Source organism: Chaetodon trifascialis, chromosome 13, assembly GCF_039877785.1.
Source record: "Chaetodon trifascialis isolate fChaTrf1 chromosome 13, fChaTrf1.hap1, whole genome shotgun sequence".
NCBI lineage: Eukaryota > Metazoa > Chordata > Actinopteri > Chaetodontiformes > Chaetodontidae > Chaetodon > Chaetodon trifascialis.
In genome coordinates this window covers 12,522,480-12,534,516 of record NC_092068.1, presented here as the reverse complement: position 1 = coordinate 12,534,516, position 12,037 = coordinate 12,522,480, and the positions used below count along the sequence as shown (strand labels likewise).

The 12,037-nt window shown below is 43.6% G+C and overlaps 1 protein-coding gene across 2 annotated transcripts in view; it reads right to left on the bottom strand.

Moving 5' to 3' along the window:
* The window catches only part of slc35f3b (solute carrier family 35 member F3b), a 49,829-nt gene that overhangs the window by 13,718 nt on the left and 24,074 nt on the right, over positions 1-12,037 (bottom strand). The window contains exon 1 of one of the 2 annotated variants that reach the window (XM_070978281.1): positions 8,642-8,997. The exons of the other annotated variant lie outside the window; for it this stretch is intronic. Within the exon in view, the coding sequence (XP_070834382.1) occupies positions 8,642-8,717 (76 nt within the window). The 5' untranslated portion in view covers positions 8,718-8,997. Of the gene's footprint in view, positions 1-8,641; positions 8,998-12,037 lie in introns of those variants that run through there. 2 annotated transcript variants of the gene reach the window in all.

Below are 12,037 nucleotides of genomic sequence, written 5' to 3'. Positions count from 1 at the left end.
ACAGGTTTTCTGCCATCCTTTGTCTCTCGGTCACATTGAATGTCGATGATACGTTAACATCAGCACTATCGTCATCAGTAAAGCCCGAATAAATCAGACCTATAGCTATACCTTCACTACAGAGAGCAAAACTACATCACTACAACAGATCCAGATCATCTCTCTTACATAACAGCAGTATAATATGCAGCATGTATCGTCTGTAGTTTCCTGCCTTCCAACAAGTTAAAAATGAGGGACCTCCCTAATGGGGTCTCCAGAGGCGATGATGTGCCGCAGGGAGCCTTTTGCCGATTCATCTGCACTGTACACTGCTGACTAGAATACAGAACGCACTTCAAAAAGGCCTCCGTGAGACGAGGAGAAATCTTAAGCTGAATTTACACTGTAAAAATCATCATTATACCGCATCAACAGGACCTTGAACTATCTCCTTTTTTCCGTTGTCCTGTGTCATTTTATTGCTACATACCTAGCTCTGATTAAGCACCGTCTGCCCTCATTTTAATGTGATATAAGTTATCAAAGGGACATCAATCCCCTGATGTGAGCAGCTTGCTAGGTATTTTACAAAAGAGCTGTATAAGAGACATCCATCATAACCAATGAGGCGATTCGTTCTTCCTGGGAGAGCTGCCTCTGACCTTGCCAGGTGGTCTCATCATATCACAGATTAACTTCCCTGATGACTATCGCCTCCCATTGCTAATGCTCCTGGCTTCCCCAGGCGCTCTGAATGCACGAGAGATTCTTATTTCTGTTTATCAACGACTGGGAAAAAATGAATGCATGATGCAATTAAGATGAAATTATGCAGCATTATTTGGGCATCCTGAACAATGCTCTCTGCTGCTGCACAAGCACTTGACAGCTCTGGGCAAATTTGGCACCAATGAAAGATGATTCAAGATCATTGTCTGTTACTGCAATGAAATGATGAATCAGCAAAGCCCAGAAAAAGAAACAGACACATGTGGATGTCTGTCAAAGTCTTGCACACAAGGGTGAGAATTAAGTTTCTCTATTCTGAGCTCCCAAGCCTCTTTGTCTTGTTCTGAAGGTCATCTCTTGTTTACGCTGCTCAGCTTTTGTCCTTCCTGGGCCTCCGTCCCACATCCCGTGGCCCTGGCCGCTGCTCCGTACTGCAGCACAGTTTAATCTTCCAAATGCAGTGATGGGCCAAGCCAATCAGCCCCCAGAGAGGCACTGGGACCCAGCTTGTCATTTCCAGCTCTGGCACATGTGAACACACACTTAGTGAAGTGTCATGACAACATTCAGGGGCGATATTCCTGTCACACAGCCGGCATTCGTCAATGAAGCTGTTACCAGACTCAGAACATAATATATTCTCTCTCTGATTAAAGGAAACACATTTATATGAATTATTAATCAAAGCTTCAATGATTAAATGCTGGGACTCAATGAATTAAAGGTAATGCACTTCTTTTTCACATTCAGCCTGATGATGACTGATGATACTGTACCAACCTTTCCTGCTGGTGATGAACAACATGGAGCACCGCTGAACTCATCAGAGTGAAAGAGCTGGGTCAGTAGAGTGGCTGAGTGAGGTAGAAAGGCTCCTCTGCTAATGACATTTGAAGCCATTCTTATCATGACTCAAACACTGAGAAGGAGTCTCCTAAATGAATTGCTAAATGATTAACTGGAAGCTTTTCAGCTTATCGGTTTATCTTCAAATGTCAGCTGTCAAGGTCAGCCCCTGACTCAAAGAAGACTGTAGCGAAAATCCCAAAAAGCAATCACGGTTTGATTTAATACAATATTTTAAACAATATTTCATAATTAGCCTCAGCCTTTTTCATGCTAAAACAGACGTAGATGAAAATATCTCCTTTCATTCAACATTGTTCAAACATACTGAAATGAGTCTAACAGGAATCGGTGAATCATTAGCGGCAGTGAAGAAACTGTTTGGCATCCTCGTACGACCTGCTTTGGATCCACTCTGACAGCTGTGCGCCTCTTCTCCTTGTTGCCTGCTCTTATGGATCTAACCCATCCAGTCGGCTGATAAAAGGCATGGGATAACGCCATGGGGCTCAATATGCACAGGTAAAGGGGGGAGACATTATAATATTTTAGCTGTGCTGGGTCTTTAGCACAGTGAACCATAAGAACACTTGTCTCCTTCACTAACATTTCAGGACTAAATCCACTTGTTTGGGGTGACACCGCTCCTCCTGTGTGAAAATCTATAAATGAATCAGTCTCTTAACCACTAAAGGCAGTGAATCAATCTTTATCGTATATGCTCATTTGTCTGCCTCTAGTGTTTTAGTACACTGAGCACCTCGCAGGCTGGGTATTGAATACACCTCCTACTCCCAGCAGGGTCGAAGCACCCCGACTGTGTGTTGAGATTTATCTGGCCACTAACCATCCACTTTTCCAGCTTTTCCTCCTTCTCTGTCCGTGCTTCCCTGCTTCCCGACCAGCCTCCTTCCCACTCCCGCTCTCCTCCCTCCCCTGCAGACTCTGCAGTGCAGATCTCTCCTGCTGATAGCTGCAAATCCCAAACGTGCCAGCAGAGCCCTGCCTTGACTGCCTGTTCTCACACTTCACAGAACCTGGCCATGACAGGCCAAGAACGCCACAGCTACGTCCCTCTGTAACTCCCTGAGCAGGCTGCCGCCCACGCCATCCACCGCTCTGTCTGCCACATCCCCGAGCAACAACAAAGATCCTTGCAGGCAGCAGTGACGATAGCATCAGGCTAGGGTTGGTTTGCCAGGGTGGACATACAAGCGTCGGGAGTGTTTCACTGGATCCCCGACACAGTTGGACACACTGAGGTAAGGGAGGCTTGTCTGTTTGGCGACACCTCTGTGGGAGTGAGAGTGCACTGCAGCGCTCTGCCTCAGTGATTCAAGTGGGTAAACAGATCAATCACCAATATACACTTCAGAGGAACTCTTCTCCTTGTCTTACTGTCTGCTGGGTCTCTGCTTGATGATGAATATGAATTGATTGGTACAACTTACTCATTCTGTCATGCACATAATCAAACACTATAGTGTGACATCCTTGATGCACACTTTATATCAAACACCTTTCATACCTTAAGTTGACCTTTTCGGGGAAATAATCTACATTTTAAAACATGAAAGAGCTTGTTTGCAAAAAATGTAAGATAAAGTCATCTTCACTGTCACATAACATCAATCACTAGATCAGTACTCTCAATAAAAATAAATCCTTCAGTCCCATGTTGGCTAATGCAGTTTGTCATTTCTGACACGTAAGTCAAAGTCTGAGCCTTACAGTCTGTATTTGTTTAAAAAATAATGCAGTTTCTAGGAATTTGCTCTGAACTACAAACTACGAATGTCACATGGCAGCGGGGTGGTAGTTCCATCATGGCACCCAGGCAGGCAGCAGTCACTGTCTTTGTAATGTGTATCTCTGACAGACACTGGGAGTCTGTGATACTTGGCTGTGACAGCTTGGTAAGGCCAAGCTGTCAGTCAGAGGCCTTTCAACACACCAGAGCAGGCTCATCTGACAAGCCTGTCTTGCTCAATAACGCAACAGAGAGACGAGCGGAAAACACACCCTGCTGCGTCAACCAGCTGATAGGTGGGACCACATGGGCTGAAGGGACAAAGGCCCAGGAGGGCAGACAAGGGCGGGACAACTGTTACTGATCCTGCTCTACTTAATTCCCAACCGGTTTCTCCTTGAACCTCAAAGGACAAGGGAGCGGCTTCCTCGGCGAGTGGCAAACGTGTTGTTTGTCAGCGCCCTGACCTGCCCAGCTGGTTCAACAGATGCTCACGATACAGGTCTGTGCTGCAGTCCCCTGACGCTTCATTGGTTAGAGACATGAAAAAACACTGTTGCAAACCAGTGTTTTTTTGGTGTGTCCGTGCACTGTGTGTTACAGCAGGGCAATAGCAATTACAGGTATTTGGCACCGGGTGCGCTGCCCCAGTCTAGAGGCATCCTTGCCTCTCTCGTGCAGTCCCTTACAACAGCGAATATAGCGTGATGGACCTGCAGTTTAACAGACTGGCAAGAGTCCCAGCACTTTCCGCGACAAATCAATATTTAAAAGATTGGCCACAGTGTCCCTGTTAAAGTAATGGATAGGCAACCACTGCAGGTGTACATTCTTGAGTGTCGACCCAAACAGCAGTTTTACTCCCTCCCTGCACCCCGTGGCCACTAATAACCCAGGGGCTCTATCAGACTTACATGAACCTGACGTATGGCTTCACCTTTTTCAGATACATCTTAATCTTCCTGTTACATCACAAGAATAAAATGACTCTTACAGTCTAACAGCTGATTAGTTCTTTAATGCATTAAGAAGAAAAAAAGGAGTTTTTCAAGTGAGATTCAGATGGACTGAACTGCCAACTAAGTCATTTTCACAGATGAAATGCACACAGCACACATTTTTGCTGACACTATTCCTGAGCTGGTCACAATTACTACAACTGCTGTCAGGATGGCACAAATATTTTGTTATTTCAGCTTTGTAATGATTAGCCCTGTAGGCACACCACAAATGTACATCTAGTCTGCTGGCTGCGTTAGACATTCGGAGAGGACAGGCAGCCTTCCCGCACCCTGAAGGAAGCTTTCGGATCAGCTCTCTCAATTTAGGATTAGAGTTTAGAGCTTTGCTCTTTACACACTTTTGCAGATGATTTTGCTCAAAGATGAAATGCTACTATACTGTTACTGGGGGCATTTACTAACTTGAAAAACAAATGAAATATGCAGCAAGGAAGCCATGGCAGCAAAACCTAATGAACTTACATAATGAATCAATTCAGAACTAACATCAATCCATCCATTCAAATCTCATTCATTACAGTGGAATTGATAGCCTTCTCTGCACACGGACTCGGCCTCTTACTACAATAAAAGCTCCGTCATTGTGTATTCACTGCACATTTATTAAGCAAGAAAGGCCTGTTTCACTCGCTTTTAACATGAATTTAGACTGCAGGAGGAGCCTCATTTTCACTCCTCTGACTGTCTTCAAAGTCAGTTACAGTCAAAGGATGAAAGTAAGACGGAACATTTTTAAGGAGCTCAGACATGAGAACTCCTTTGTCAGATGTAACCTCATGTCTGAAGTTGCTGCTTCACGGACCTGAATAAATATTTTCATACAAATAAGACAGACAAACAAGCACAAGACGTAAGATTACTTTTATGTGCTTTCCAAGTGTGCTTGAAGTAAACAAGTGGTGTTATTTTCGTATTTAACATTGATGATGGTTCAGGTTTTCGTGTTCTGATCCTCAACGATTCATGTTTTAAAGTTGTAATCTCACTACTTTTTGGCTTGTTTCTTGCTCAGAGGTAAATACTGCTGAAGACGACACTCACGCACCTTGCACAAAGAGCGGGACAGGTGGGCCAAATTTACCAACTTTCATCCATCACTTCAAGCAATATCCACACAAAGCATTAATCTTCTACTTTCACTTGCTCCATTCCTAAAACCATCTTTGAAATCTCAAAGCAGACAGAATAAATGCAAACTGCTCAACTGTCCACAATAAAATGAATCTTCCTGATAATCCACCTCACTGGGAAGTTCTTTTTCAAGTGTTCATCATCTGTATGCCTTGACCTACACCTGCACCTCTGCGTGAACAGTTATAAGTTGCCATCATTCGCTTGATATACAGCCCTCTGTGGTCAAGGTGCAGCTGGTGAAATATGACCGGCATCCCGGGGGACGAACGTATGCTAAATCACTTTTAAAAGACTCCTGTTTCAAAGCATGAAATGAAATTTTAGAGATTAAATGGACTTTTGTGAACTTCTTACCCCCTGATAACACAGAAACGATGCAGACAATCCCCAAAAGACATCATCACTAGAAAAGCATTTGAAGACAAATCAATAATTATCCGCTGTGGGCCGCTGGTTGGCTGAATTTGTCACAATGACATATAGAGGAAGAGGTAAATGCTTCAGATGAAGACGGTGAATCAAACTTATGGCTGCAGGCAGAGGATACCTTTGGCTTTGTTACAAAACAAAATCAAGAAACGTTAAAGGAACATAAGATGATTCTGGGATGTGCGGCCTGATTATAGATTGTGGTGTTACAAGCCTCAAGGTGATGATTTTATAGCAAAGCCTGATGTCAAAATTGATTGGTGACAGCTCCACCTTTGCCTCAAAGCACAAATTATGTGTCTGACTAGGGATCTAGTGACAGTACCAAATGTAAGAAAACCAGAATTTCATGTTCAAATCAGAGAACAGTCAATTAAGACTCCTGAATTGTTTTGCAGAGCTTGAATATGTCACAACATGTCCTCAGTCTTGCTGTTTAAAGACTGCATTGCCACTGTGTGGAACAGCATATGTTCACTGGACACAACAAAAGGAGAAAAAGAAAACCAACTTCAGATGTCAAAACCAAAAACACAACAAAAACATCTCTTTGACAGTCTGGTGCAGGTTGTTAGTGAGGAGAACAGAGGTTTAGGAGCTGGTGTTACATAAGCAGCAGAGTCTCTGTAAAGCTGTGTGTTGATCCTCTGTGGACCCCTGTGATTCCCTCCTCCTTCAAAGCAGCTGCTGAAATGGGGAGCTGAACATCATAAACTCTACAGCTTTGACTCGATTCAACAATTTACAATACTGTATCACCACCGACGAACACACACAAGGACGTTCACAATCCTCCTCCATCGCCTTGTGTCACAGCATCGCTTTTGTTAATGCCGCATACAGAAGCTTGTCAAATAACAGCCCGCCACCTCAGTTATTCTGAAAATAAAATATTTCGAGGCGACGATCGCGCTAATGAGCTTAAAATCTTTGGTAATCCAGCAGCAGTGGTTATTCGGAGGTTTTCCAGAATGCCTTACAGTGCCTGAATATATGCAACACAGTTTCAACAGCTTCAGCATCTCAATTTGATAGTTTAGTGCAGTGTCTGTACAAAGCTGCATGAAAACTCCTCATTGACATGCAAGCAGCTGGTCCAGTCATTAATTATGAATAATTTCAGACGTTTTCATATTAATATCCCAGACTGTTGTGAACTCCCAAACAACAGGAGCGTCGATAGAGTTAAGCTTCACTGACAGGTCCTTGTCAGCAAGCTCTGTAGCTCCAGTTTGGACTCCCAAAACTACTTACACAGATTTTCACATGTATTTATGTCATTGTCTTTAAAACTAACGTTTGCTTGTAAAACAGGAGGCTGTTTTACAACATTTTGGTAAATTATCTCCACTTGCTGTGGTATCAGCTCATCAGTGGCCAGGATTATTTTAGCACTTCCTTACTGCACCACAGAAAGCAGCCAGCAGACACCATCTAACATAACACTGATTTGATCTGTTAGTCATTATCATCTCTTTTCATGTACCATGACATGTGTTTTAATCATGTAACAATGAATAATATAATAAGATTATAGAGTCAAGTGCATGCTGGAATGAAACTTTATATGCTCAAATCAATTATTAATTCAACTTAATCCTTTTTTTTTTTCTTTAGGATGCCTGAGAGATGCAAAGCGCTGAAGAAGAAACGCTCTGAAAACAGCAGCCAATTCAGTGCTGCTTCTGACAAACACTGAGGCGTTCGGCATAGTCCTGTGTGCTGAGGGGTGGATTAAAAAATGCATAACATCGCTCCTTTGCACAAGCATGAGGCTGAGGGGAACATCAGAGGAGGCGTACTGTACAGTCAGGAGGAGAGCTATGACTCTGTACTTGGTGAAGACATCAGGACAGATGTGTTGGGAGTGATGCTGCAACACACACGCATGCACAGAGAGAGAGAGAGAGAGGGAGAGAGGGAGTCAGGGAGGAGTTTTCCCTTCGTGATGAGAGCAGGAAATGTCAGAATCCTCCTGCAGATCAGTGGGACCCTCAGACAAGGCAGGGAGACCCAATATGAGACTGATCCATCATGAACTGTACCACCACAGCAGCACACTAGCAGCCTGACAGAGCATTCACAGGGACCACTAACATGTTTACTGCTGAGGCTCACGTCCCAGCTGCCGTGAAGTGATGCTCTGGTATTTTAGCTGAGACTCTGGTGCCCGGTGATGGGTGGAGGATGGAGAGTGAGAGGGGAATCCCTGCTGCAATAACAACTTAAGATCCTCCCAATGGACCAGTAAAACAGTGTTCAGTCGCACCGATTCCAAGATTAAACATACCAATGCGTCAATATCACAGAAATTGGACGGCACACGTCTTTTGGGGGGCTTCATTTCAGCGACATCACATGATGAAAGAAAATAATAAATAAAAAAAATGCTTTTAAATTCCGAATGCATTTGGTGGCACTTCCATGCAGACAACTGAGCAGGGTGCTGTCTGATGTCAAATTATTTGCATGGATGTTGCATCATTGATTTAACGGCAAGTTGCGCGCTTCATTGATTCCCGTTTTGTTTTACATTCCTCGCGGTAGGATTTCCTAAAGTTGATCCGCGGCTTGAGGGAAATATGTGAGTAGCCTTTAGAGGAATATTTCAGCTGAAACCCTCCATCAGGTCAAAAGAGGGAAGCTTCTAAATTTAGAGTATTCTGTGACAAACCCTAACGGGCTGCCCGGCAGACAGCCCCAGTTTACGCGGACGCAGGCGGTCAGGATGGATGCGAACTCTCCCTACCTTCCACTTTGGTGAGGGTGAGCACCGGACTGTTGCAGGCGGACAGCGGGGCGACCCTTGCGGAGTGTTTCTTCATGATGATGAGCTCGGATGGGCTGAGCTCTAAACCGCTTCGACTACATCCCTGAAGCTGATTTGGTGCAGACACCAGACCTCTTAATGGGACCCTTAACGTTTCTAGAGCCGGTCTCCTGCTCTCTGTGCCCGCACATCCATCCAACTCCCTGTGGGTGTTTTTTTTATTTTTTTTTTTATAACTCTGTCGTATCCCCCCACCCCCTCCCTCCACTTGCCTTCCCTCCTCAAATCTGCTGTATCCAGTGCGTCCTGGCTGGTCTCTCCTCACGTACAGTTTGGCAATTGCTGCAATTCGCCAACGTCACACATCCATCAGTCCACCCACCCCGAACCCCCCCCCCCCCCGCCCCACTACAGCATCTCAACCACCCGGCGTGCCCGGCTGTCCTCCACGACGCCCCATGGCCGTGGTCCCCGGGGTTCAGGGTGTCAGGCAGATGAACTCTGGGCTCTAAGTGACAGACATGATGGGAACAGTGCAGCTTAGGGTGGGAGGGCGGACTGTGCAGTCAATAGACACTCTAATTGGAGTTGTTTCTAGTGAATTGAATGATAATGAAATTAACTAATCCTTATTTTTATCTGGAGACCACGTGGAATAACCCTAATTAAAGCTCACTTAAGGTCCCCAGACTCCAAATTGTATTACAGCCTATTGATTGGCTTTTGAAGATTTTTCTCTCCTGTTTATGCTCCTGGATTTCGGTTTATGGCTTCAGTGACAAACTCTGTTGTCTGCCTTTAAGGTTTTTCTGTCAGGTCAAAATTAACACAGACATGGTGAAGAATAGCCAAAGCGTTGGTTGTGGAATTGAAGACAAGATGTTTCTTGAACATGTCTTCAGTACAGTTGATACAGTTCTTCACACTTGGCTTAGTTTGGTGTTAATAGTGTGCTCAGGAGTGGGCGTGCAGAATTATTTGCAGTGCAAACTTAATGTAATGCAGCTAATTTAATTGCAGGTGATTTTTGAAAACCTAATTTAACATAGGCCTAATAAAAGAATCTTTTTAATTCCTGGTTTTCTGCTTCTGATGAGAATCTATGCAATCTGCGATACTCTTCATAATTACATTATGTAGCAAATGACTCACTCTATATGAGCAATAAAACTTAAATGTGCCTCATGCTTCCTTCTCATCTTTTGTCTTTTCTTTTCTTTTCTTTTCTTTTCTTTTCTTTTCTTTTCTTTTCTTTTCTTTTCTTTTCTTTTCTTTTCTTTTCTTTTCTTTTGAATTAATGCAAATTACAGCAGAAAAAGAAACGACTAATCTGTGCTAAATGTCTGTTTTATAAGTTTACATGTACCCATACTTATCTGGTGTATTGGATTCATGCATCCCAAACAAAATGCTACACAGCCTCATCATAACTTGGCAAATCTCCAACTATTTTGATTCAATATAGGAGAAATATCTGAATCCATTACCATGAAAAGACACTAGTGCCTTGTTGTTTGATCTCCAGAGCATCCTGTCAGCTATGTTTTATTGAGTGAATGCACGGCAAATTCCAGCTGACTGACTGACCTGGGTTACAGTCTAGATAGCTTTCAGTTTCATACCACCCCTTACATGTCCTCTCTCTGACTTAGCCAAAGCGATCACAGTTGAAATTGTTCTGATAGCAGCCTTAAAATGGGTCACGTTTTCAGGTTCATCCATGAGGAGAGCGAGACCTGACAAAAACATTGCAGAGTGTCTCGTGACTCTTGTCTATTAGGTCTTTCTGCCAACGGCAGAAATGGGTTTTGAAGTGACAATCCAGAGAGCCACATCACACTTTTAAAAAGGAGAGCTATCCCGCTCCTTCTGTGGTAGCAGCTGGCCACCAGAAATTGTGCCTGACACCCTTTCTGCGTATCTTTATCATGCCATTCGACATGTGTTTCCTGAAAAGCCATTGCACGCAAACAGATAATACATCAGAGGGAAGCAGATTGCTGTCAGTGGTACAAGTTGACCTGCTCAGTATTGATCTGAGAATACGTCTGCTGTCCCTTCTGTCCCCTCTGTTAATGTCTTTAAAGACATACACATGTATGTGTGTGCAGTGGCTCTGCATGTGTGTGTGAAAGCTGCTGAGTGTGAGCATACCAAAAGGAAGCTGCAATGAATAATTCACTGCTTATACTCCACCTCACTCAAGCAAGAATCCCCTGCCCTGCCTAACTAGGACAGGGAGCTCTAAAAACAGTCTGTCCAGACCCATTCTGATGTTCCTCAGCAACAAAATCCACTGGATCCTTTTGCTTCCTCTGCTTCCCGCACCTGTGTTTGGGTTTGAAAATGGGAAATGTCAGGAACAGTGGATGGGAGCTAATGGATGAAGTGCAAGAGCTCAGAGTGAACAAACTGAAAAGGCAGCACAGGATGTCTCACGGATAAACACTATAAACATGTCACCTATGAATTACATTGTTGTGTGTCATAGAGAAAGAGTCCCATTTGGGCTCTGCAGCTGCCAGCTGTCTTTGGGAGCTAATGTTGTCAATTTTCAGCAGCTCATATGGTAGGAACAAGAAGATTCAGCCATAGAGCGCATGCTATTATTGATAGAAAAGACAGGGAGGTGAAAATAGGTGGAGCGGGTGAAATCATTAAAAGATCCCAGTCAGTGACTCATAGACTTTTATCTGCGAACACGGAGGAGGATCAAACCAGTCCATGCTCTGAGATGCCACATGACAACTCCCTCTCTCTCTTGCACACATTCACATACAGTATATGAATAGGGACAAGTGTGTGTGAGTAATAAAGAAGCGTAAAAGGTTTCCTGCATCAGCTCAGAGACTGATGGGAGCAGATCCGGGATGAGAGGCGATTATTCTTCCATATACAGTGGAATGTACTTGTGCGCTCCAAAGAGGTGCCTGTTCTTCAATGTTTATTCATGCTGAATAATGAGGGAAGCTGTAATAGCCATTTTCCAGGTCAAACAATCTTTAACTGCACCAATCAGTGCTGCAATAATGTTCCTACTAATGGTCAAAACAACCAACATGGAAATTAAAAGCTTCATATAAAGCCTGTGCAGCTATTACATACATTATTCCATATAGGCCAGGGATGGCTAAGAGGGAAAACTAGGTTGGCTATACAAGACAGACAGAGATACCTCTCAAAAATTTTCCCTGTAGCTGGCAAAAAAAAAGCTATAACTGGAAATTACTGTGAAGCCTATCTTCCAGGGAAAGAGTAATAACTTCATATTGCTCTAGGAATGTATTTGATAGAAAACTTGACCTATCTTTTCAGAGTTAAAGGAAATATTTTTGCTAGAAATTGGGGTTATGGATCGTATATGTGAAACGAGAA